The following is a 27,089-nucleotide window of genomic DNA, read 5'->3' as shown; positions in this document are numbered from 1 at the left end:
GAACTTTCTATTCTTTTACACATTTTACACCCTTTTCAAACATTTTAAACATGTTCATAAAGAACTTTTTATTCTTCTATTTTTTAAACATTTAAACATCTCTGTGTGTTTTTAAATGTCTTTGGCATAACTAACACATTTTAACATATTAATTCAAACGGATGGGTATTGATAAGATTTTATCGATGCCATTATCAATCCGATTCCTTATCGATTCCCTTATAAATTCCTCCTGTGAATTTTCTGTGTACTAAAAATAGGCTTTACAGGCTTTCTGTGTCAGTACATTTTATTGAGTCTTAAAGTAAATAAATATGAAATGCTCACTGGATCCTGATCTCTGGACATAAATAAAAATAAACAAAATCTGTAGTTTTTGTCAAAAGCATTTCCTTTCAGACATTATTGGCATGAATGTCACTTCATACCTCTGAGCTGAGCTCTTGCAGCTGGCTGCGCTGCACATCTGCATCAATGTAATTCATAAAGAATGCAGAATGTCTCATTTTAGGATGGAAAAAAAAAACATTTTAGTCTGTTGTAGTTTATCTGTGTTACAACGTTTGGAAAGAGGTGTCATTTGACTCGGCAGAGGAGCGGTGTAGTGTTTGGAGCTGTGCGAACGGAACGGAGGAAGATTCTTGTTTCTTCCCTGTAACAAGACAAACAGTTAGTGACTTTAATCTGCCACAAAGTGACTCACAATTGACATTATTAAATGGCTTTGAGAGGGGTTAAGAAGCAGACTTGCAGCTTCTGAAAAGCAACGGAGCAATGAACCAGTGAAGCAGAGGATCGGAACACTGCTTCGTTGTTTCAAACTTCAAAGTGGAGCCGTTACAGAAGTGCAGGGTCTGTAATCAACGTAAAGAAATGGTCATTTTCCCGATAGAACACCCTGAAAAACAACAGCCGCTCTGAAGGAATGATAAGAGAATCGTTAAGCAAAAAGGCTATTGATGTCGGTGGATCAAATCATTCTTAACAATACCCAAAAAGAACCCATCCAAGATACCCATCCCTCGCACCCCTCTGAAGAACTGTGGTTCCCCCCCCCAGGTCTGTTGTGTCCGTATCATGGCCCAGAGGGTCACGCCTTTGAGTCTGGTCTACTTGAGGTTTCTTCCTCACATCATCAGAGACAGTTTTTTCTTACCACTGTCACTTGTGTTCTTGCTCTGGGGGTTGGTTTAGTTAGATCTTACTTGTGTGAAGTGCCTTGAGGCAACTTTGTTGTGATTTGGCGCTATATAAATGAAAATAAATTGAATTGAAATTGTACTTGTATCATCTCAAACTCCTGATTGTGTGCGTTCTTGTGGGTCTGCTTTTTTGTTTCAGCGCTGTGTCTCACTCAGTGATGTCGGAGATGCAGATGATCGAACAGGAGACCCCAGTCAGTGCAAAGAGCTCCTGTCGCTCAAAGCTGGACATGTTTGATGAACCAGGCTTCACCTCTGGACCTCCAAAGTAAGACGTGCTTCTGCTGGCTGTTTGTGGTTTGAACCCACAAACGATCACAAAGTGACAAGCTACACGATGCATCATCTGAACATCATGTTCTCAGTAGTCACAAGACCTGTGAGGTCACATGAGGGAATGATTGTGTCAATATTTGTTCTAGGAAAGAGGCACCTGACAAACGTGATATTTCAAGCAGTTTTATTGAGCTGTCTCTTCATAAAATACTCTGAGTGGATTCAAGTTCCCACAAGCTGGCAGCAGTTTACTTGAGGACTTTATTGTGAAAGGCGATAGGAGTGAAGGAAGCACCAAATTTCACGTGATGATTCCTGAAGTAGTACTGACCAGATCTGGTTGACTGGCCACTAGAAAATTCAAGATGGCAGCCAAAATGACCTACTGAAAAAATGCTTTTTGCATGGACATGCTCCTACTTGATTGACTTTACATGATAAACAGTAGCGTTCAGAATAATAGTAGTGCTAGTGTGACTAAAAAGATTAATCCAGGTTTTGAGTATATTTCTTATTGTTACATGGGGAAACAAGGTACCAGTAGATTCTCACAAATCCAACAAGACCAAGTGTTCATGATATGCACACTCTTAAGGCTATGAAATTGGGCTATTAGTAAAAAAAAAAAAAAAAAAAAAAAGTAGAAAAGAGGGTGTTCACAATAATAGTAGCATCTGCTGTTGATGCTACAAACTCAAACCTATTATGTTCAAACTGCTTTTTTTATCAATCCTGTGAATCACTGAACTAGTATTTAGTTGTATAACCACAGTTTTTTCATGATTTCTTCACATCTGCGAGGCATTAATTTTGTTGGTTTGGAACAAGATTTTGCTGGTTTACTAGTGTGCTTGGGGTCATTGTCTTGTTGAAACACCCATTTCAAGGGCATGTCCTCTTCAGCATCAGGCAACATGACCTCTTCAAGTATTTTGACATATCCAAACTGATCCATGATACCTGGTATGTGATATATAGGCCCAACACCATAGTAGGAGAAACATGCCCATATCATGATGCTTGCACCACCATGCTTCACTGTCTTCACTGTGAACTGTGGCTTGAATTCAGAGTTTGGGGGTCGTCTCACAAAATGTCTGCGGCCCTTGGACCCAAAAATAACAATTTTACTCTCATTCAGTCCACAAAATATTCCTCCATTTCTCTTTAGGCCAGTTGATGTGTTCTTCGGCAAATTGTAACCTCTTCTGCACGTCTTTTATTTAACAGGGACTTTGCGGGGGATTCTTGCAAATAAATTAGCTTCACACAGGCGTCTTCTAACTGTCACAGCACTTACAGGTAACTCAAGACTGTCTTTGATCATGCTGGAGCTGATCAATGGGTGAGCCTTTGCCATTCTGGTTATTCTTCTATCCATTTTGATGGTTTTCCATTTTCTTCCACGCGTCTGTTTTTTTGTCCATTTTAAAGCATTGGAGATCATTGTAGATGAACAGCCTATAATTTTTTGCACCTGCGTATAAGTTTTTCCCCTCTCCAATCAACTTTTTAATCAAACTACGCTGTTCTTCTGAACAATGTCTTGAACGTCCCATTTTCCTCAGGCTTTCAAAGAGGAAAAGCATGTTCAACAGGTGTTGGCTTCATCCTTAAATAGGGGACACCTAATTCACACCTATTTGTTCCACAAAAATTGACAAACTCACTGACTGAATGCCACACGACTATTATTGTGAACACCCCCTTTTCTACTTTTTTTTTTTTTTTTCTTACTAATAGCCCAATTTCATAGCCTTAAGAGTGTGCATATCATGAATGCTTGGTCTTGTTGGATTTGTGAGAATCTACTGGTACCTTGTTTCCAATGTAAACCTGGATTAATCTTTTTAGTCACATAGCACTACTATTATTCTGAACACTACTGTAATATTCATGTAAAAGTGTGTGTGTTTATTCATCACAGTGGATCTGCCATCTCAACATGCCCCCCCCCCCCCCCCCACAAAAAAAATGCTGTTACTTATTTGATTTGTGTGATCTTTGTGTGAAATTGCAGGTTTTCAGGCATGTGGATTTACTTTTTCATGTTCCAACAGCAATATGACACTCTTGGTGGCATCAGTTGCATTTTTGCCATTACAAACACAATATTTGACCCTAAACACCTTTTAACAGGCCGACACGCAGTAGATTCAAGAAGTGTTCAAATGAACACTTTAAAAACTTGCTGGGTGGAACCCATTAATACTGAACGTGATGCACCATTCTAATTTGGCACATCAGCAAAATGGACCATATTACATTGCAAATAAAACATGAAAACATGGAATTTGACATCAATATCATTGATCAACTTTCAAGTGTCCAGTCGACCAGATATGCTGATTTATATCATGAGAATCAACGTATAAGATTTGCTGCTTGTTTCACCAAATACACAATTTCTCTATTCTCTACTCCACTAAACTGTTCTGAAACTGAGAGAAGAAGAACATCATCACCAAAACGGAAGATACGGTTTCAAAACCAGTCAGCAGCATTCGTTTTCTAGACCTGCTTACTCCAATTAAGGGTCACAGCGAGGTTGGAGCCTGTCCCAGGGGTCAATGGACAAGAGGCAGGGTTGTTGGGACAGGGGTCATTGGACAACCCTGCCTCTTGTCAGAGCTTTAATTCATTTGAAAGCTTGACTCTTAGTCTTGTCCATCCAAATTGGAAGTCCCAAAAACCAGTTTTATTTGTTATTATCTATCGTCCACCTGGTCGGTACTGTGAGTTTCGCTGTGAATTTTCAGACCTTTTGTCTGACTTAGTGCTTAGCTCAGATAAGATATTATAGTGGGCGATTTTAACATCCACACAGATGCTGAGAATGACAGCCTCAACACTGCATTTAATCTATTATTAGACTCTATTGGCTTTGCTCAAAATGTAAATGAGTCCACCCACCACTTTACTCGTATCTTAGATCTTGTTTCTGACTTATGGTATGGAAATAGAAGTCTTAACAGTATTCCCTGAAACTCCCTTCTGTCTGATCATTTCTTAATAACATTTACATTTACTCTGATGGACTACCCAGCAGTGGGGAATAAGTTCATTACACTAGAAGTCTTTCAGAAAGCGCTGTAACTAGGTTTAAGGATATGATTCCTTCTTTATGTTCTCTAATGCCATATACCAACACAGTGCAGAGTAGCTACCTAAACTCTGTAAGTGAGATAGAGTATCTCGTCAATAGTTTTACATCCTCATTGAAGACAACTTTGGATGCTGTAGCTCCTCTGAAAAAGAGAGCTTTAAATCAGAAGTGCCTGACTCTGTGGTATAACTCACAAACTCGTAGCTTAAAGCAGATAACCCGTAAGTTGGAGAGGAAATGGCGTCTCACTAATTTAGAAGATCTTCACTTAGCCTGGAAAAAGTCTGTTGCTCTATAAAAAAGCCCTCCGTAAAGCTAGGACATCTTTCTACTCATCACTAATTGAAGAAAATAAGAACAACCCCAGGTTTCTTTTTCAGCACTGTAGCCAGGCTGACAAAGAGTCAGAGCTCTATTGAGCTGAGTATTCCATTAACTTTAACTAGTAATGACTTCATGACTTTCTTTGCTAACAAAATTTTAACTATTAGAGAAAAAATTACTCATAACCATCCAAAAGACGTATCGTTATCTTTGGCTGCTTTCAGTGATGCCGGTATTTGGTTAGACTCTTTCTCTCTGATTGTTCTGTCTGAGTTATTTTTCATTAGTTACTTCATCCAAACCATCAACATGTTTATTAGACCGCATTCCTACCAGGCTGCTCAAGGAAGCCCTACCATTATTTAATGCTTCGATCTTAAATATGATCAATCTATCTTTATTAGTTGGCTATGTACCACAGGCTTTTAAGGTGGCAGTAATTAAACCATTACTTAAAAAGCCATCCTTCCTTTTCTCTCAAAAATTCTTGAAAGGGTAGTTGTAAAACAGCTAACTGATCATCTGCAGAGGAATGGTCTATTTGAAGAGTTTCAGTCAGGTTTTAGAATTCATCATAGTACAGAAACAGCATTAGTGAAGGTTACAAATGATCTTCTTATGGCCTCGGACAGTGGACTCATCTCTGTGCTTGTTCTGTTAGACCTCAGTGCTGCTTTTGATACTGTTTGATCATAAAATTTTATTACAGAGATTAGAGCATGCCATAGGTATTAAAGGCACTGCGCTGCAGTGGTTTGAATAATATTTGTCTAATAGATTACAATTTGTTCATGTAAATGGGGAATCTTCTTCACAGACTAAAGTTGAGTTGAGTTCCACAAGGTTCTGTGCTAAGACCAATTTTATTCACTTTATACATGCTTCCCTTAGGCAGTATTATTAGATGGTATTGCTTAAATTTTCATTGTTACGCAGATGATACCCAGCTTTATCTATCCATGAAGCCAGAGGACACACACCAATTAGCTAAACTGCAGGATTGTCTTACAGACATAAAGACATGGATGACCTCTAATTTCCTGCTTTTAAACTCAGATAAAACTGAAGTTATTGTACTGGCCCCACAATCTTAGAAACATGGTGTCTAACCAGATCCTTACTCTGGATGGCATTACCCTGACCTCTAGTAATACTGTGAGAAATCTTGGAGTCATTTTTGATCAGGATATGTCATTCAAAGCGCATATTAAACAAATATGTAGGACTGCTTTTTTGCATTTACGCAATATCTTTAAAATTAGAAAGGTCTTGTCTCAGAGTGATGCTGAAAAACTAATTCATGCATTTATTTCCTCTAGGCTGGACTATTGTAATTCATTATTATCAGGTTGTCCTAAAAGTTCCCTAAAAGCCTTCAGTTAATTCAAAATGCTGCAGCTAGAGTACTAACGGGGACTAGAAGGAGAGAGCATATCTCACCCATATTGGCCTCTCTTCATTGGCTTCCTGTTAATTCTAGAATAGAATTTAAAATTCTTCTTCTTACTTATAAGGTTTTGAATAATCAGGTCCTATCTTATCTTAGGGACCTCGTAGTACCATATCACCCCAATAGAGCGCTTCGCTCTCAGACTGCAGGCTTACTTGTAGTTCCTAGGGTTTGTAAGAGTAGAATGGGAGGCAGAGCCTTCAGCTTTCAGGCTCCTCTCCTGTGGAACCAGCTCCCAATTCAGATCAGGGAGACAGACACCCTCTCTACTTTTAAGATTAGGCTTAAAACTTTCCTTTTTGCTAAAGCTTATAGTTAGGGTTGGATCAGGTGACCCTGAACCATCCCTTAGTTATGCTGCTATAGACTTAGACTGCTGGGGGGTTCCCATGATGCACTGTTGTTTTTATTCACCTCTTTTTGCTCTGTATGCACCACTCTGCATTTAATCATTAGTTATTGATCTCTGCTCCCCTCCACAGCATGTCTTTTTCCTGGTTCTCTCCCTCAGCCCCAACCAGTCCCAGCAGAAGACTGCCCCTCCCTGAGCCTGGTTCTGCTGGAGGTTTCTTCCTGTTAAAGGGAGTTTTTCCTTCCCACTGTCGCCAAGTGCTTGCTCAATAGGGGGTCGTTTTGACCGTTGGGGTTTTTCTGTAATTATTGTATGGCTTTTGCCTTACCATATAAAGCGCCTTGGGGCAACTGTTTGTTGTGATTTGGCGCTATATAAATTAAATGATTTGATTGATTTGATTCACCCGGACAAGCCACCAGTCCGTCTCAGCGCCACATGTAGTTGGACAAACACACACGTGACCCAATGTAAAGTTTCTATTTCAACCAACCTGCATGTCTTTGGACATGGGAGGAAACCGGTGGACCCTCGTGAAAACAGGAAGAATGTGCCAGGAGTTGGGCTTCCAATATGTAGACCTAAGTTGATTCCTGGTCAGGCTGCTTGTCTGTGGCCTTGGACAAGACAACCTGTGATGGACTGGTGTCCCATCCAGGGGCTGTCAAGTGTCATATTAACTAACATTTAATTAAGAATGAACTCTGTTAAGTAGTACTTTGTTCATGTTAATACAGTAATAGGAATTAACTAATTAAGAGCGAACTGTTAAATAATCATTATTAATTATGTTAAAACAGTAATGAGAGTTAATTGGGTTAATTAGCATGAGCGAATATGCTGACAATTTAATTTTGTTAATGAAATAATAAGTATTAAGTGACAGTTAATTAAGAGTTAACTAATTTCAATTTATTAATTTATATAGCGCCAAATCACGACAGTCGCCCCAAGGCACTTCACATAATTCACAACACAAATTAATCTAAAATCAAAATTAAAAGCAAGAAAAGCACAGTTAAAAGATAAAACACAGTAGAATAAAAAGAAATTACAAAGCAAACACAAACAGATTAAAAAGTTAATGATAACACAGTCTAAAAAAAAGTGGGTCTTCAGTCTTGATTTAAAATCTCCACCGTGTCAGACTGCCGAATAACAGCAGGTAGATCATTCCAAAGAGCCGGACCACGGTAGGAGAAGGCTCTATACCCCACAGACTTCTTGTTCATCCTCGGAATACACAGAAGCCCTGCGCCCTGTGAACACAAAGGCCTCGCAGGTACGTAGGGCTTAACCAAGTCCGCCAAGTAGGAAGGCGCCAGTCCATGAACAGTTTTATAAACCAACAATAAAACTTTAAAATCCAATCTGGCAGAAACCGTAGCCAATCAAGGGATGCCAGAATGGGAGTAATGTGGTCAAACCTTCTACTTAGAGCTTAAATTCTTTATTTTCTGTCTAATGGTTCATCAGGTACAAGGACAACCCGTTTACAGTGGAGACGGCTTTGGATCTCGGTGGGATTCTGATGGAGGAACAGCCTCCTTTTCCACCTCCTGGGCCCTGGAGAAAGAAGACCCCAAAGAGGAGGTTACGATCTCTAGTATTCAGCCATAGGAGAGAGGTGTGTTGAACCCCCCCCAAAAAAACTGCTATATACAAGCTTTTCTTTGAAGTCCATGAAATCACGATTGGTTTTAGTCCAGCCTGCTTTGTTCTTCTCTTTGTGAGCCAGACTTCCCAGCAGAAGAAAAGCTGAGGTGTCGGGGCCTGTATCAGAATCAAGTGAGGCCAGGCAGAAGTTCGCAAACGCCAAGGCCATCTCCTCCGACATGTTCTTCGGTCGAGAGAGCAGCGCTGAGGTGATGCCTCCTGTCACTATGATGCTGTTTAGAACTTACATTCATGAGTCTTACGTTTTAGCCGCTAACTCTTCGGCCATCTTCCTGTGACATGTTTATTTCTGACAAATGTTATCGTGATGTGAACATGCTGACTTTGTATTCCTCCGCGTCTCAGTACGACGCCAAGACAAGACTGGAGAGTTTGTCTGGCAGCACCTCCATCAGTTCAGCTGACCTGTTCGGCGACGGGAGTGACCAGAAAGGTAAAACACGGGCTTCCTGGAGAACCCCAGAAAGAACCTCGGCTGATTTCAGCGTCAACTGAAACGCTAAAACCTACAGAATGTTCAGAATTAACTAACATTTAATTAAGAATGAACTCTGTTAAGTAGTACTTTGTTAATGTTAATACCGTAATAAGAATGAACTAATTAAGAGTAAAAGGACTGCATTTATATAGCGCTTTTCCATCTGCATCAGATGCTCAAATCCTTTACAAATAATGCCTCACATTCACCCCGATGTGAGGATGCTGCCACACAAGGCGCTCACTACACACCGGGAACAATAGGCGATTAAAGACCTAAACACAAAAAAAAGAGTGAACTGTTAAATAATAATTTATTAATTATGTTAAAACCGTAATGAGTTAACAGAGTTAATTAGTGTGAGCGAATATGTTGACAATTTTAGTTGTGTTAATGAAATAAGCATTAACAGTTGATTAAGAGTTAACCAATATATTAAGTAATCAATTAATGATACCACAGTAATAAGTATTAAATAACAGGTAATTAAGAGTTAACTAGTGTATTAAGTAATCATTTATTAATGATAATGCAGTAAGTATTAACTAACAGGTAATTAAGAGTGAACTGTGTTAACTAATCATTAATGTTAATACAGTGATTTAACTAAGAGTTCATTAAGAGTAAACTCTTAAATAATTATTTGTTAATGATAATACAGTAATGAGAATTAACTGTTATTTAAGAGTTAATTATGTTTAATTTATTAATGATGTTAATGAAATAATAAGAATTAACTAAGTTAATTCAAAGTTGACTGTTAAGTAAAAAGTGAGTCCCTTCAGCTGCTCCCTTGTTTTGCACTCGGGGTCGCCACAGCAAATCCAAGGTGGATCTGCATGTTGAATTGGCACAGGTTTTACGCCGGATGCCCTTCCTGACGCAACTCCACATTACATGGAGAAATGTGGCAGGGGTGGGATTTGAACCCAGAGCCTTCTGAACTGAAACTAAGCGCATTAACCACTTATTAATGATGCTAATGCCGTAATAAGTATTAACTAACAGCTAATTAAGAGTTAACTAATACATTGTTTAATCATTTATTAAGTATGTTAATGCAGTATTAAGTATTCACTAACGGTTAATTAAGAGTTAATTAATGTATTAAGTAATGATTTATTAACAATGTTAATGCAGTAATAAGTATTCATTAACAGCTAATTAAGAGTGAATTTGCCTTGGTTGTCATCAGGGAGGATGTCTGGATTTGACGGCGTTCTTCCCTCCGGTCCAGACATTGCACAGTTCAAACAAGGAGTGAAGACCGTCGCAGGAAAGATGGCTGTCCTCGCCAACGGCGTCATGAATACCATCCAGGTAAGCTGGTGGCTGATTGGCCTTCGTCGTGAAGGTGACTTAGGGAAAACGATGAGAATGTATGTTGGGCTAAAGTGACGAGCTTCCACCCAGATGTTTCCTTCTTTTGCTCTTCGTTCCAGGATCGCTACGGCTCTTACTGAACGTCATCACCAGATGACCTGCGAGAAGATCGACTGTGGCCAGACGTCGTCCCAACCGCGGTGATCTGGAATTCGAACGGCTTGCAGGAGAACAGAAGTAGATCTTCTTGCCTCGCCCGTAGAGACTCTGAACAGGAGTGCGACAGTACTTTCTCCTCTCATCCTCATTAGCAAACAGTTTTATTTTCTTAAACCATGGAGGGGGCGGTGTTTTCTAAAAGAAGACTTTTATTCTAATTTGCTGTGGAGAACTTTTTTTGGTCTTACATTTTCAGAGTTAAATTTTTCTTGTGAATACAGAAAAAGCTGCAGTGTTACTTTGAACAAGAATCCACTCCAGTGTTCATTTCGCTGTTCGTTTTTACCGTTTGTTAGCATGAACTTTCTGTCTGAGGATTTAATATTGGACGTCCTTGCTGCTGTTTATTTATTATCTTTTAAGAGCGTTTAAGTCAACGGGACAAATGGCAAATCAGCCTAATTATTCGAACCACTGTGACGGTTAAACAGATGTTTCAAATTTATAAAGAAGAGCCAAATGGTGCCTAAAGGATCGTACCAGCCGTAATGTTTGAGCCCACAATAAACTGTTAGCGTACATGTTGCCGAGTCCCAGTTGGTTCAGCTCGGTGTGGAATTAAAGTCACGTTGTTGTCGTTCTTTCGGCTGAACGGACAGTGTGTATGTGTGGGGCCGCGGTGATGTCACAGCCTTTTGTCAGTACTGCAAATTTGTGAAATTAAACTTGAAACTGTTCAGAACGGATCGAAACCTTTGCAGCACCCCTGTTTCAGAACGTATACTCAACAAAAATATAAACGCAACACTTTTGGTTTTGCTCCCATTTTGTATGAGATGAATTCAAAGATCTAAAACTTTTTCCACATACACAATATCACCATTTCCCTCAAATATTGTTCACAAACCAGTCTAAATCTGTGATAGTGAGCACTTCTCCTTTGCTGAGATAATCCATCCCATCTCACAGGTGTGCCATATCAAGATGCTGATTAGACACCATGATTAGTGCACAGGTGTGCCTTAGACTGTCCACAATAAAAGGCCACTCTGAAAGGTGCAGTTTTATCACACAGCACAATGCCACAGATGTCGCAAGATTTGAGGGAGCGTGCAATTGGCATGCTGACAGCAGGAATGTCAACCAGAACTGTTGCTCGTGTATTGAATGTTCATGTCTCTACCATAAGCCGTCTCCAAAGGCGTTTCAGAGAATTTGGCAGTACATTCAACCAGCCTCACAACTGCAGACCACGTGTAACCACACCAGCCCAGGACCTCCACATCCAGCATGTTCACCTCCAAGATCGTCTGAGACCAGCCACTCGGACAGCTGCTGAAACAATCGGTTTGCATAACCAAAGAATTTCTGCACAAACTGTCAGAAACCGTCTCAGGGAAGCTCATCTGCATGCTCGTCCTGTGCACTAATCATGGTGTCTAATCAGCATCTTGATATGGCACACCTGTGAGGTGGGATGGATTATCTCAGCAAAGGAGAAGTGCTCACTATCACAGATTTAGACTGGTTTGTGAACAATATTTGAGGGAAATGGTGATATTGTGTATGTGGAAAAAGTTTTAGATCTTTGAGTTCATCTCATACAAAATGGGAGCAAAACCAAAAGTGTTGCGTTTATATTTTTGTTGAGTGTAGTTCCAGAGTCTGTCATAGGAATACCTCTTGTGCAATGTTTTCAAAGCAAATGTTTCAGAAGCTTTTAGTGTTCTTACACCCTCTGGTGTTGAAATATTGTAAATCAAATGATTGAACCTGGATTAGTGCTCTTCCAAAAAAACAGGTTCCTGGATTCCCATTCTTCATCTTGTTTGAGGGCTTTCCAGGGAATCAAACCATTACACAACCCCCAATAAAAAAAAGAATAACACCAAAAATAAAAATACAGTATAACACACAAACATCCCAAATTAAAGAGCTGATTTAAAAAAAAAAAATCACATGGATTCACTCTCGTCTTCAACCGCTTACTCTGTGTCTAACTGATGATTTGTTTTGTCCAAATTGTCTAATAACATCCAATATGTTGGCCATCACAGATCTATTTGTCCATCTTGGTTATTTCTAGAATTTAAAAGTCTGTATGTTAAGTAACAGTACAAGCTGTGGTGTGCACATGTGCTACACTGAAGAACAGGCACAGAAAGTGTTCTTTTTTTTGTTGTTTTTTTTCATCAGTTACCTGGGGCCTATACTACGAAGCGGGGTTACTGGCTTATCAGGGTAACTTCGGGAGTAAGTTGATGACGTGGAGTAACTTCCCGGTTAACCCGTACTACGAAAGGTGGATAGGTTTTGATCGAGGTATGCTGCCATGGCAATTTACGCTGCGTGCCAAACCTGCTCCGAGCAGGTTATGTTCTAGTTTAGCTTGAGGTTTTCGCTTAACCACTCCCTTTATAAGTACCGCCCATCCACCTTCAATCACTCCGAAGACAATGCCGGCCTACCTGAATGATCCGTTTGATATTGGGGCACAAATTGTGAGGGGCTCTCCACGCAGGGCGAGGGCTTTTAAAGACCGCCAGAATCCGCTGACATACCCGGACGATATTCTCTATGAAAGATATAGATTCTCAGCCGAGGGAATTCGTTATCTTTGTCAGTTGATCGGGCCAGAAGTCTGTAACATCACCCATCGCAACAATGCCCTGACAATCGAGCAGATAATGTGCCTTTGCGCTTAAATATTTTGCCAGTGGATAATTCCATTGGTGATGCTGAACATCTGAGCAAGAATACTGTATGTCGTATGATTCGCAAGGTAGTACTTGCTCTATCTAAACTGTTGGATGCATTTGTCGTTTTCCCTGGCCATTTATCCGCAATGCAAATCAAAGAAGGGTTTTATGCAATCGTGGGTAATTACTAATATCAAAATAGGTCTAATGCATGTTCATTAATTAGGCGAAGTGGGGCTTATCAATAACAATTTCTCCTACGTTTCCCAAGAGTAATAGGAGCCATTCATTGCACGCAAATCCCAATCAGTGCACAAGGGCGATTATGTCAATCGCAAATCTTTTCACAGTATCAATGTGCAGGTATAGCCGTTCTATTCGGCCTATTTCATACACCCATTATCGTGTAGTCCACTCTAAGCTCACCTTCTTTTCACTTATTTCAGCCACATAAGAGTTGCTTTGGTTTGGTTGATTTTTCTAAATATTCTAATATACAATTACTATAATTACATATTTCACATTCTTTTTCTCCCCACATGGGGCTGTCCTTTTGGATAACCTTCATGCCAAAGTGATATATATGTAACTATGTTAACAGAACGACCATTAATGGCTTTAAATCCTTAGATGACGTGAGCATTTACCTGATCAGCAATACGTTGCCAGCAAGCCTGTCTTGCTTTATTGGCAGACGATGTGTTCGATTTCCCCCTTAACGTTCCTCGTAGCTCCGCATAATAATCATGCATTCTTCTTCGGTAAAGTAAGGTGACCGCACCACCATAGAAAAATGGTGATGTGCACTGCAACCTGCCCCTTTTATGTGAACGCGCACAAACTCCAATTAGGTTAACACAGGTTCAACACATCAAGATCTTACTCAGCATCGTAGTACCGATTAACACCACTTGAGAAAACCAGGTTTTGTCAACCCCGGTTTAAGAGATTGACCCTGGGTTACATCTGATTAAGTTAACTCCGCTTCATAGTACAGGCCCCTGCTGTCTTGCATTTGTTTGCTGATAGAGGCTATGAACCCCGTTACACCAGGTTTTATTTTACTCTGAGTAATTAACATCAAAATCAAACTGACTTTAATTTGGAGATAATCAGGCTTTAAATGTCTACTATAATAAGGATGCTTGTTTACTGGATATTTTTGATTTGGGCACAAATCGTGAACTGATTTAAACTGAAGGTAATGGTTTGAACGGGATCTTTGGATTCTGGATTTGTCTTAAACACTCCGACTTCTTGGCTTCTGATAAATGGTCGTTTTCACTGTTTAACATTTCTCCGACGACTGTAACTATAAATCGTGGTCACAGCCATTTATTTCCGATGTCACCATCAGCAGGATGGACATTTGACCAGTTATTTGCTCAGAGGACTGGAAACCCTTTTTCTTCTTCTCGTTTTTGGTTGTTTAATAGATGAGTTCTAAATGATTCTTCCTGAGCGACAAAGGACAAACAGACAACTATTTATTCGTAGGCCACCAAACTGGAGTAATAAAGATGAGAAATGTTTGTTTTTCTGTCGTCTGATTTGTGTGAACTGGGCCTGAAACCAGTTTTTGCTGTCATGTCATAAACTGTCAAACACTCAAACCAGGACTGTGGGTTTGACTCCAGCTGGCTGTAGCAGTTTGATCCATGTCAACCCAAACCATTTGCTCAGATCCAACAAAGTACAGCAGTGTTCAGAATAATAGTACAAGTAAACCAGCAAAATTTTGGTTCCAAACCAACAAAATTAATGCCTTGCAGATGTGAAGAAATCATGAAAAACTGTGGTTATACAACTAAATACTAGTTTAGTGATTCACAGGATTGCTAAAAAAGCAGTTTGAACATAATAGTTTTGAGTTTGTAGCGTCAACAGCAGATGATACTATTATTGTAAACACCCCCTTTTCTACGTTTTTTTTTTTACTAATAGCCCAATTTCATAGCCTTAAGAGTGTGCATATCATGAATGCTTGGTCTTGTTGGATTTGTGAGAATCTACTGGTACCTTGTTTCCCATGTAACAATAAGAAATATACTCAAAACCTGGATTAATCTTTTTAGTCACATAGCACTACTATTACTCTGAACACTGTCTAACCAACTGGCCCAAGACCCCTGGTGGCCCCAAAACACACCAGAGTGATTACGCCTTTTGCATAATGTTGCACTACAAGATTATGAGGGAAAACATGCATCATGTCTGTCCAACGTTATTGGTTAAAAGTTGATGTAACATTACGCATCGACAGTTTGGTGGCCAACGTGTATTGCCATTTTCCTGCATAATATCTCACTATGAAGTTTTGCGGAAAACATACATTGTGTTGGCGCCGTTATCGATTAAAATATGATGCAACGACGTGCATGAAATTTTATTGGTTTGATGGTCCAACGTGTATTGCCACATTTTCCCGCATAATGTCATACACGGTGCAATAATGTTGGTGCAACATTATTGGCTCAATTTTGATGTTGTATCCAAAATTTATTTTTATTGCAAGGTTGACAAAAATTCAAGGAATCACACGCTTAAAAAAACAATGAAAAATTATCCTTATACCTCCAAAACATCCAAATGACAGATGGTGGGTTCAGAGCCACAAATGTTACAAAGCTTCAGGGAGCATGTGATGGTGCCGCCACATCTACCACACTACAGAGCCACCTTGGATCCTGGATGGCAACCACCCACACAGAGAAGCATTTCATCCACTCCTCCTGACGCCAGCCGTCGACCCGCTGCACTCAGGTGATGTGGCCGTTTTTTGGCCTTTCACTCAGCGCTCATGTTCCACAGCTTGAAATCATCTCTTCACTTTGGAGCAGGATCAGAACGTAGTTCCCCACGACGTCATTAATTGACTTTTTAATCCTGCTGTTAATTTGTGTGTAAATCTTGTGCATGTATTTCTGGTTTGGAATTTCAGGTTGAGGATTTGTTTTGTTTTTCGCAATCCTGTATGTAGTGTCAATATTAAAAATGTCTGCCTGGACTTTATGTTTACATCAGTTATTATTTGGGTTAAAGTCCACTATGCAGTGACAGACACTTTAAATAATTTAGAGTTCAAACATTTCTGGATCTGACTGAGTTGTTGGTGACCTTAGGGAAACGTGGCGGCAGGTTTCCGGTAGTCTGTGGGATCGACCTGTGTCCTCTTTATTTTGTCTTGTGATTTTCATTTGTTAAAACTCAGAAGTTCATCCCCAGTTGTAGAAGTAGATCTTCTGCCAGACAGGAAGGTAACTCATGAGAGGACCTGAAGGGACAGACAAAAGTGACGTGTGGGGTCAGAGGTCACAAAATTCTGTAGAATCTTTGGCAGCTGGTTCACCGTAGCAACCACCACTCTGTCAGACCAAGATCCACCCACTGTGCCCGCTCTGCGGGTCTGTAACCACAGCGAGTCCAGCACAGCGGCACCTGCTTTCTGGCTGTCAGACTGGTTCTACAGCCATCACCTGTTTGATGAACTGTGTGCACAGTTCCTTTATGAAGAAAAATGCCAAACATCTGTGGACGAAAACATTTTCTGCGATGCGTGAATGAAATGACAGCTGTGGTCTTTGTAACAAACAGCTAGCGTGTGCATATTCAGCGCTTCAGGCTACCTGACTGTGTCCTTTGACAAGACACTTAATCCACATGGTCCCAGTCCACCCAACTTCAACTGGGTACCGCCCTTCACTGGTCAAACCTGTGACAGACTGGTGTCAGCACTGGCTGGGTGTGCCTCAGAGCCTGTGTCGGGCTTCCTGAACATTCTGAATGTGCAGCTGCGTTTCCTGCTCAGATGGGTCTGCCTGAAGCTACTGCCCTAAGGGCATCATTAGTGCTGACTGAAAAAGCAGACAGAGGTCACAAATGCTGCAAATCAACGAAACATGTTTTTCCACTCCAGCATTCCCGCCTGCTGGCAAATTGATAAGTCTTTGATGTGCAGACTGCTGGTTGGCTCCCTGGCTGGAACACCTCCAAGGCTACCGGTGAACGTTTTCTGTGATGCTCACCATTAAAATTTATGAATCAAAATATCTTCTGCTGTGAAACTCCTCAGTCGCTCCTCTATGACATCACACTTTGTGTTTTCTCCAATCGGAAATGAAAGCATCAAGCAGCAGACAGGGCTACTTACGTGCCACGAGGCCGACGCCTGGAATGTGATCTGCCAGGAGTCTGAGCAGGAAAACAAGCTTTTCCCTGCAAATAAACACACACACACACACCGCTACTGAAGTACTGTGGCAAAGATTTCCCGTTGTTCCTGTTTGTATTTCTGCACGAAAAGGGGGCAAACCGCTGGAGGAACTCACTCTGAGTACGTGTCGTAGAAGGGCGACCGCAGCAGGTAGTACAGCAGCAGGAAGGCTCGCCGCCTCATCTCGACGCGTTCCCATCGGTTCTGGAATTTGGTGTCTCTGAGCACCGCAAAGCTGGAGGACAAACAAAGGTTAACATGGACGCCGGCCTCAGGAGGAACAGCCCGTTTGATGAAACACCACCTTTTATTCCTTTAAGATTTTTATTTTGCACAAGATTAAAACCTTCGGAGTTTAATGTGCATTTTTGTTCCCCACAGACACTCTTGTACTTACAGTAGTGTTCAGAATAATAGTAGTGCTATGTGACTAAAAAGATTAATCCAGGTTTTGAGCATATTTCTTATTGTTACATGGGAAACAAGGTACCAGTAGATTCAGTAGATTCTCACAAATCCAACAAGACCAAGCATTCATGATATGCACACACTTAAGGCTATGAAATTGGGCTATTAAAGTAGAAAAGGGGGTGTTCACAATAATAGTAGCATCTGCTGTTGACACTACAAACTCAAAACTATTATGTTCAAACTGCTTTTTTATCAATCCTGTGAATCACTAAACTAGTATTTAGTTGTATAACCACAGTTTTTCATGGTTTCTTCACATCTGCGAGGCATTAATTTTGTTGGTTTGGAACCAATATTTTGCTGGTTTACTAGTGTGCTTGGGGTCATTGTCTTGTTGAAACACCTATTTCAAGGGCATGTCCTCTTCAGCATAAGGCAACATGACCTCTTCAAGTATTTTGACATATCCAAACTGATCCATGATACCTGGTATGTGATATATAGGCCCAACACCATAGTAGGAGAAACATGCCCATATCATGATGCTTGCACCACCATGCTTCACTGTCTTCACTGTGAACTGTGGCTTGAATTCAGAGTTTGGGGGTCGTCTCACAAACTGTCTGCGGCCCTTGGACCCAAAAAGAACAATTTTACTCTCATCAGTCCACAAAATATTCCTCCATTTGTCTTTAGGCCAGTTGATGTGTTCTTTGGCAAATTGTAACCTCTTCTGCACGTCTTTTATTTAACAGAGGGACTTTGCGGGGGATTCTTGCAAATAAATTAGCTTCACACAGGCGTCTTCTGTCACAGCACTTACAGGTAACTTCAGACTGTCTTTGATCATCCTGGAGCTGATCAATGGGTGAGCCTTTGCCATTCTGGTTATTTTTCGATCCATTTTGATGGTTGTTTTCCGTTTTCTTCCATGTGTCTCTTTTTTTTGTGTGTGTGTCCATTTTAAAGCATTGGAGATCATTGTAGATGAACAGCCTATAATTTTTTGCACCTGCGTATAAGTTTTCCCCTCTCCAATCAACTTTTTAATCAAACTACACTGTTCTTCTGAACAATGTCTTGAACGTCCCATTTTCCTCAGGCTTTCAAAGAGAAAAGCATGTTCAACAGGTGCTGGCTTCATCCTTAAATAGGGGAACACTTAAGTACCGTTTTAGATGATTTCAGTGGAATAAACACCTGAGTTTTTTCTTTTGTATTTTTAAGAAGTTAACAAGATGTTATGAAATGAATAATAAAGACACTTTCATATTTATTGTAGCAGCGTAATGTTCCAAACAGCTGCACTATTTTTAAATTAGTCTTAATGTAGACACATAACTGGACCTCAAAAACCAACCCAACCAATAATTTACCTTAAGATTACGTAAAAGTTCTATATAACGATGTTTGACCAAACGGTCCTACATAAGTTGGGTAAAAACCAATACTTTAACCCAACTGAGGAACAAAAATTAAAACTAGGTTCTGGGACAAACATTCATTTTCAGTAATTCTAACCAAACCACAAGGTTAAATTATTTAATTCTTTTAATGACTGCTTGCGTTAACTCTGCGCTCATGTCACTTCCTGTCTTCCTGAGAACATCACACACATCTTCCAACAGTGGAGAAAAATGAAAAGTTTGGTTTTAAAAACAAAGGATACAAAAGGTGCATCCTGGTTTAAAGTCCTTCTAGAAACTGACTGTCATAAAAAGTTTTGCTTACCTGGAAACTTCAAGAACCCCAGAGATGATCCACGGCTTCCACGACTGTTTTCCACACAGTCCGAGGCAGAGCACTGTCAGGGTTCAATTTAAGGTGATTCAAACATCTGTGGACCAGCAGATTATAGACTTGTTTTTTATTTATTTTTTTGACGTATAGTATTTATTTATTTATTTATTTGGGGGGGGGGGCAAGGTATTAACATTACTTACTCCATATAAATAGCTTTAGGGTTTTATGGTTTTTTAAATTTTCTGCCATTAATTTATTTGTTAAAAAAGGCCATAGTTCTCCTTATACAAGTCTCAGAAGAATCACTATGACTGTTAGCATTCGTCATGTCTTTCACAGTCAACAGTTACCTTTGAAGGTAACAAGACCAGGAGAGGTGTTAATGGTCTTGAATTTCGTGTCTGGAGTTATGCTGAGTAGGTAAAGACACAGCAGAACGGGTCAACGAGACCCAAACCCTTCTTTGTGGAATTTGGCCTTATAACTGTCAGGGAGGTGATGTCGGGCTTGCTGTCGGATTCCCGTGACGATATTGCTGCAGATGACTTTCAGTTGTCTTGAGCTTTGTTTGCTGTTTGACTTTCATTTTTATTATGATGTTGTACTTTTTTACCAGGATTTTTGGTCTTAGCCGTCGTAGCTGGTCCCTCAAGTTTGATTGTTTTTTTCCCCCCCCTTCCTCTTTCAGTTGTCTGGGAGTGAGTTCTAGTTGGATGTAGATGTTTTGGAGTTCCTGGTAGGTTGAGTTGTGTGGATCCTTGGCTTTACGTAGGAACTCTTTCCTGTTGGCTCCTCAGTGTGACCTTGTGACCTTTCAATCAGGGAGGCCTTACTGCCTTCTCAGGTTTGACCACAAGGCTGAATTCCTTCTTGGTCATTTGATGTCGGGTCTGTGTGTCGTCATCGTTGGACTTGTGGCCTGCCTCAGGTAGACACTGCACAATGCTTGAATGTGCTCACTCAGACTCTCCAGTAGCTCCTCCCTCATTCCTCTGAGCGTGTGGTGTGGTTTTGTGTCAGTCGGGGTCTTGGCAGCTTTTGATCGTATTGGTCAGCACATGGCGACTTCAGCGTAGGATTTCTTGACCTCTTCTAACAGAGTGGTCATTCCTTGAAGACCTTTCTTTGCAGTTTCCTGAACTTGTTGGACCACTGATGGCTTTGGGGTGTTGCTTGTGCTTGTCCTTGCCCTGTCTTGGGTTTGGCAGGTTGGGCAGCGCTACAGGAAGCCAACAGCTGCAGTAAAACCACTCGTTGCACTTGTTGAGGCTGACTGGTAACAGGTCGAAATGGCCCCGAGTCAATACAGCCACTGACCTTTAGGGGCTGTTTAGGTCAGGGGCCACTTCGACCCGTAGTGTAGAGTGCGTCCCACAGTGCGCACAGAAGAAGGGAAGATCTGCTTATGAAGCAGTCAGACTGCACACAAACACTTAAACGTATTTTCAGATGGAGACAAACCATCAGAGCTGTTTGCTGCAGAAACCGTAGCTGCGACACATCCGATGTGCACCCGGTTTACTTCCACACGTGCATGTGGCTCAAATCAGATCTGTGAAGATCTGAGTGTTTCACCATTTACTTTTTCACAATTTGGAACTGAATCAAAAATCAGGAAAAGTGATGACAGCTGCAATTCAAACTGTGTGTTGGTAGTTTTAGTTTTTAGTTGTAATCCAGTTATAACCTAGTCTGTAGATCTAATGCAGTTATGATCTAGTTTGTAGATATAATCCAGTTATAATCTAGTTTTTAGTTATAATCCAGCAGCCAAACAGACTGGAGTGTCTTTTGGGGGAAGGATACAGTGCAAAAGAGGTCGTCCGATGTAGACGAACTCAGCGATTGTCTCCTGAAGGCCGAGTGGCGTTGGCATGCTGTGAAGCTTCTCCTCCTTCAACCTGCTGAGCGTTTGACTTGGTACTCCCCACAGCCAGGCCTGCTGGGACGGCGCTGTCACACCGCACATACACAGAGAGAGAAAAAAATGAATCAACGTTCCTTTCTGCATTGATCTGATGCATTAAAGTCAAAGCTGCAGCCTGCAGCATTTGGTGTCATCTAGTGGTGAGGTTGCAGATTGCATTTTGTAATTCGTGCTCTTTTGCATTTTCTTGTGATAAGCAATATGTTGGATGTCCCCCTTTTCACAAAAATGACAGTTCTCAAATGTGTCAGCCTGCAACAGCAACCAGGGGACGGCGTCCAGAGGAGACACCACAGATCCATCTGACTGTTTTGTCTTCAGTCTTTCAGCTGCACTGAAAAATGTGGACTCAGGTATAAATCAGGTGAGTCCACGTTAACGTCAGGGATGAATGAGGCTGTTACACCGCTGACCATCAGGTTGTTACTCTATAATTTTATATTTTATATAATTTTTAATTTATAACACTTAAAAAAAACAAAAAGTAACTCATCTTACCGCTGCCTAGTGGCCTAATCACTCTGCCTGACCTCTGACCCACGAAACAGCCGCCGTCTTGCTGCTTGTCATCTGTAGACAAAAGAGCAAAACTGTCAAATGTCAAGAACATCTACAACATGTCATTTCTGCCAATCACATACAAATGTATGATACTACATGTGACAGTTGCTAATAGCAACACGTGCATGTATGCATGCACACACACACATATATATACATATACATATATTGTATATTCATTGGCTTCCTATTAATTCTAGAATAGAATTTAAAATTCTTCTTCTTACTTATAAGGTTTTGAATAATCAGGTCCCATCTTATCTTAGGGACCTCGTAGTACCATATCACCCCAATAGAGCGCTTCGCTCTCAGACTGCAGGCTTACTTGTAGTTCCTAGGGTTTGTAAGAGTAGAATGGGAGGCAGAGCCTTCAGCTTTCAGGCTCCTCTCCTGTGGAACCAGCTCCCAATTCAGATCAGGGAGACAGACACCCTCTCTACTTTTAAGATTAGGCTTAAAACTTTCCTTTTTGCTAAAGCTTATAGTTAGGGCTGGATCAGGTGACCCTGAACCATCCCTTAGTTATGCTGCTATAGATGTAGACTGCTGGGGGGTTCCCATGATGCACTGTTTCTTTCTCTTTTTGTTCTGTATGCACCACTCTGCATTTAATCATTAGTGATCGATCTCTGCTCCCCTCCACAGCATGTCTTTTTCCTGGTTCTCTCCCTCAGCCCCAACCAGTCCCAGCAGAAGACTGCCCCTCCCTGAGCCTGGTTCTGCTGAAGGTTTCTTCCTGTTAAAAGGGAGTTTTTCCTTCCCACTGTAGCCAAGTGCTTGCTCACAGGGGGTCGTTTTGACCGTTGGGGTTTTACATAATTATTGTATGGCCTTGCCTTACAATATAAAGCGCCTTGGGGCAACTGTTTGTTGTGATTTGGTGCTATATAAAAAAATTGATTGATTGATTGATATATAAACATATATATATACATATATAAACATATATATATATATATATGTGTGTCTTTTTTTTTTGGCTTTGATCTGCAACTGCCGATGTTTTGTACGTGTGCAGCCACACAGAACATTTGTGTCTGATGTCATGAACTGACCTTCCAGGTCTTTAGTTCTGTCCAGTGGGATTATGGGAGGTGAAGTCTGGATGCCAGATTTGTACCACAGAAGAAGCAGGATGCGAAAAATCGCCCTGCAGACAAACGTGCAAAAAAACAACAAAAAAATAAACGGTCAACGAAAGCAGCCATTTGGAATCTGTACATGGGCAGAACCTTGTAGCCCAACATGTGATTTGTAGCCATATATTTTTAAAAGTTAACATACAAACAAAAAAAGCCTGATTAAAAATGTGATAAAGGGCTTGATAATGCTGATGTGTTCACTGACCATTTCAGAAATAGGAAAATACAGAAAAAAAAGTGCTAATGATGTTTTTAAAGTAGTCTTATCTGGATTCTTATTTTTATTTTCTTCTATTTTTTTTGTGTCTCTTAATTTGTGTAGTTTAATTTTTTTCCTTTTTGGAGTTGATGTGAGCACAGAAAAGCACTTTCTTTGTTTCTTTCTTTCTCACACATAATCAGGAGGGTATTTTTAAATCACTGCTGAACAAAATTAACATGTAAAACAAACTTGGATTTTTGTCTTATTCTGGTGCACCAAAGTTTAATCAGTTTATCCTGATTATCTGCCCTCTGAGTTTCCTCTCCATCACCGTCCTCAGTGAACCTGTTCGTGTGACCAAAACGTGCGAGTGGACGAAGCCGTACTTAAAAATCTGCACGAGAGCGATGACCAGCCAGCGGACGGATTCACCCCACAGTTTGTTGGCTCCCATCTCCAGAAAAACCTCCACGTGCTCCAACACGGAGAGCCAGGTCAGGAGTCTCTGCTGAGAGACAGGCTGAACAAAACCGCCACATGTCACAGAGACACGAGCCAATCAGGTGACAGGAAAATCAATCTGAACCCTGAAAGTGACATCACAGAGGCGCTCACCGTGGGCGGGGCTCGTCTCAGCCGCTTCCGCAGGATGCTGTCGTTGAACAAAACCAGCAGGTTGGACGCGGAGTAGACTGAAAATTAAAACAGAGAAACAGGTTCAAATCAGAAGTCACCTTATTTATTTATTTTTAATAGTTCAATTTTACAAATTGTCAATCTGGATAAATCTGGTTCTGGTTTAAGGAACTTTTAAACAACTTTGAATTGGTTTCAAATTAGACTAATTTTTTGGGGGGGGATACTGAATTTGTTGATTTCAGATGGTTTGATTCCAATAAAAACCTCATTAATCAAATCATAGATTAACTGATCAATTTTTCAAGCAACAACTAATACTTCATTTCATTGTCAAATTTATGTCAAATATTTTTACAACAAAGCATTTAGTCTACAAAATGTAATTATTTTTTATTTGTTTTTATTTAATGGCCATTACAGGTTTTCATTGTCAAATAATCTGTTTTGTCTGAATATAAAACTTTACCATCTTACAAGTGAAACACAGCAAACATTCACATTTCAGAAGCTGGAAGACATCAAAGTTTGGCATTTTTAATTTATTAATGATGTATTTAATGATCAAACTGGCAGACAAACACAAATGCGTGATATAAAATATGAAGAAAAGTATCTTTCCTCTGCTGAGGTGCAAAGAAGACAAACGGATCAAAAGAACTGTTGATAAATGCAATTAAAAAAAAAAACAATTTAACTGCTCCATGAAAAAAATGAGCTCATGAAGAAGCATAAATGATTTATTAAATAAATGAATAGGAAACAAAAATTACAATGTATTCTTCAGAATCATTTCTTTAATGTCAGACGTTGACTGCTGATACTGAAAAATGAGTGCGAAAAGTAAATTAATAAAATATCGCTGTAGCAAATTGTGAGCGATGTATTGCAATACACATTGTATCCCGTGTATTTATCCTTTTACCCTAAAAACTAAATTACTGTTTTTAGAAGCAGGTCAAAGGACGGATTTTGTCTCTCAGTGCTTATTTTTAACCACCAATGTGTGTGTGTGTGTGTGTGGGGGGGGGGGGGTTCCCTGCTGCTTTAACCTTGAAAGCCCTAAGGGTACTTTCTGGATCTGACAGTACCTTAAGGAACTTCTCTTTGAAGGTACTTTCTTTGAGTATAATGCCAGTGTGTTGCATATCAAAATGTTCAGAACAGTTTCAGCTTTCTGAATGTGAGACATATTTGTCTTGAACACTGTGCAACCATATGTTCTTTGAATATATTTGTGATGAAAAGGATGCAAGAGAGCATGATGAGGGTTCTAAGGGTGAATATGACCTGTAAGGCTGAACTCACTACTGCCCCCTACAGGCCAGTGCACTGAGACAGCTCCATTCGATACACCTTGTAAACCAGAACTAGGAGATCAAATGATGTCATTTAAGAGCTCCACCCTGCAAAAACTCCTTCCAGGTTGTTCTCAAAGGACACAAAAAGTCACACTCATATTTTTAGTCCTAAACTACACAGAAAAAAATGACAGGAAAAAAACAACAAACTGACTGACTTGTACAACCTGCGTGATCAACATTTTCCATCATGTAGACTTTGACTAGGGGGCAGGGTCAACATTTTACATGTTAAGGGCCGTGCACGCGTGTTGTTATTTATGTGCTTTGACCTAATCCAGTACATGTGTGCAGCCAGAACCGGTTTATCGTGAAATTTTCTTTGATTAGCCTCGCGGCAAAGTCGAAAGAAGCTAAAGTAACAGCCATGTCAGTTTGTCTCTCTGTGGCCATATCTTTAAAACACAAACTGCACTTTCAGTCAAACCTGGTGGACAAACTCAGTGGACTGTCCCCTCGCAGCACAGGTCAGCTCATATCAAGGACATAGGTCAAATCTAAGATGGTCATTATAAATCCATTAATGAGCATAAGACAGGAACTAGATGAGACAGTGAAACAGTTTTCTGCTTTTCTGGGGCCAATAAATGCTTCACACTGCAAAGTCAGAAAAATTTTCTGTCTTCAAAAATTTTGAGATGTCAAAGTGTGCATGAATGCAACTCTAAGCAGACACCTTACGTCATGACAATATTACGCCAGCGCTGTCCTGTCAGCATAGAAGACACTGTTCATGTTTGGTATCACAGTAAACTGCTCGTTTTTTAGGGTTTCTCAATTCCCAAGCGTCCCTGAATGCAGCATCAGACCCGCTTTCCTGTGACGTCATTACAAAAAGTGTTTTAGAGCTCAAAGTTGAGCAATTTTTCTCTCACATGTAATTATATATTTTATTATTATTATTCCATATTATTATATTCCTGGCACTTAGCGACGAACAGTGGGGAAAATAAATCATCAAAAAATGCTGCTTTGTAAACTTTTTTTAACTTACCGAGTTCAGATATTTCGTGGGAATCAGCGAACCGGCCTGTAAAAGAATCAGAATCAGCACGCTGTAACTATTTTTTAATGAATCCTGAGGAGGAAACCGTTTCGTGGTTCTTGGTTCCTGCGGCACTGACCTGCGATCAGGTAGGACAAAGTCCGCACTGTGTTCTCCAGCTGCGCCGTAACAGCTGGATTTCTGCTCACGTATTCACTGTAACGCTCACAGACAGCGTTCAGTTTGTCAACGTAAACTTTAACGTGAGACATGTTTCACTGCTGACAAACAGAAAGACACAACATCCGGGAAGACGAGCCGCCGCTGTCCGTATCCCTCCGCTCTCCGTGTCCCGACACTTAGTTCCGCTGCGCTCTCGCCCTCTTTCCATATCGATACTGAAAACAAGTATTACCGATATTTCATATAATTTTCCTGTATCTGCAAAGTAGACAGGGTACCTGCCTCTGAGCGTGCGTAATGAATTGGGTGTGCTCCTAGAAAGCTTGTGTATTTAGGCTACACCGTTGTAAGAGACTGACTGAGAGTAAACAGTGATGACAGTATTTTTTTTAATTATTATTTGAACGTATTTACCCTCGGTCAAGTGATCTCCTGCATACCACAAAACCAAACCAACACCTGACCTGAGAAACGACACGAGACAGTAGATTAACCCCACATACAGCCCTCCATCACAAGCGCAAACACAGCGCAATTGGGCATGACAGTCACACAACGGGTCAAAGATAAACCTTTCATGTAGATACACAGTGGTCCCTCGTTTATCGCGGGAGTTACGTTCTAAAAATAGCCCGCAATAGGCGAAATCCGCGAAGTAGACATCGTTACTTTTTTACAA

The 27,089-nt window shown here is 40.5% G+C and overlaps 2 protein-coding genes and 1 long non-coding RNA gene across 5 annotated transcripts; 2 read left to right on the top strand and 1 right to left on the bottom strand.

Moving 5' to 3' along the window:
* Positions 1–1,306: 1,306 nt before the first annotated feature.
* Positions 1,307–11,093, top strand: LOC117521982 (ADP-ribosylation factor GTPase-activating protein 2-like). The gene is made up of 6 exons (XM_034183350.1): positions 1,307–1,470; positions 8,187–8,337; positions 8,449–8,575; positions 8,733–8,820; positions 10,061–10,185; positions 10,308–11,093. Exons 3-6 carry the CDS (start codon positions 8,546–8,548, stop codon positions 10,326–10,328), a joined length of 264 nt encoding a protein of 87 aa, XP_034039241.1. The 5' UTR covers positions 1,307–1,470; positions 8,187–8,337; positions 8,449–8,545; the 3' UTR covers positions 10,329–11,093.
* LOC117521993 lies at positions 5,170–14,492 on the top strand. The gene is made up of 3 exons (XR_004564111.1): positions 5,170–5,180; positions 10,704–11,125; positions 14,483–14,492. It is a non-coding gene; the product is annotated as an uncharacterized LOC117521993 (long non-coding RNA).
* Positions 14,493–16,011: 1,519 nt separating this feature from the next.
* pex16 (peroxisomal biogenesis factor 16) lies at positions 16,012–26,575 on the bottom strand. 3 transcript variants are annotated; one of them, XM_034183328.1, is made up of 11 exons: positions 26,367–26,575; positions 26,237–26,272; positions 23,861–23,937; positions 23,632–23,765; positions 22,957–23,051; positions 21,839–21,910; positions 21,220–21,366; positions 19,402–19,474; positions 17,375–17,494; positions 17,197–17,261; positions 16,012–16,320 (listed from the first exon to the last, which is right to left on the bottom strand). In XM_034183328.1, exons 1-11 carry the CDS (start codon positions 26,497–26,499, stop codon positions 16,262–16,264), a joined length of 1,011 nt encoding a protein of 336 aa, XP_034039219.1. In that variant the 5' UTR covers positions 26,500–26,575; the 3' UTR covers positions 16,012–16,261. The 3 variants fall into 3 exon arrangements, with proteins under 3 accessions (XP_034039219.1, XP_034039226.1, XP_034039231.1); XM_034183335.1 differs by having other exon boundaries at positions 17,375–17,500; positions 19,408–19,474; XM_034183340.1 differs by lacking the exon at positions 26,237–26,272.
* Between the last annotated feature and the right edge of the window lie 514 nt (positions 26,576–27,089).

The sequence above is a fragment of the Thalassophryne amazonica genome, chromosome 2 (assembly GCF_902500255.1).
Source record: "Thalassophryne amazonica chromosome 2, fThaAma1.1, whole genome shotgun sequence".
NCBI lineage: Eukaryota > Metazoa > Chordata > Actinopteri > Batrachoidiformes > Batrachoididae > Thalassophryne > Thalassophryne amazonica.
This window is presented reverse-complemented; position numbering and strand designations above follow the sequence as displayed.

Coding starts and splice junctions, on each gene's coding strand:
- pex16 (XM_034183328.1), bottom strand. CDS start 26,499: ATGTCTCACGTTAAAGTTTACGTTGACAAACTGAACGCTGTCTGTGAG. Junction 26,273..26,366: donor TTTGTCCTACCTGATCGCAG/GTCAGTGCCGCA, acceptor ATTCTTTTACAG/GCCGGTTCGCTGATTCCCAC. Junction 23,052..23,631: donor GCTCTCGTGCAGATTTTTAA/GTACGGCTTCGT, acceptor GTTTGTCTGCAG/GGCGATTTTTCGCATCCTGC.
- LOC117521982 (XM_034183350.1), top strand. CDS start 8,546: ATGTTCTTCGGTCGAGAGAGCAGCGCTGAG. Junction 8,576..8,732: donor GTCGAGAGAGCAGCGCTGAG/GTGATGCCTCCT, acceptor TCCGCGTCTCAG/TACGACGCCAAGACAAGACT. Junction 8,821..10,060: donor CGACGGGAGTGACCAGAAAG/GTAAAACACGGG, acceptor GGTTGTCATCAG/GGAGGATGTCTGGATTTGAC.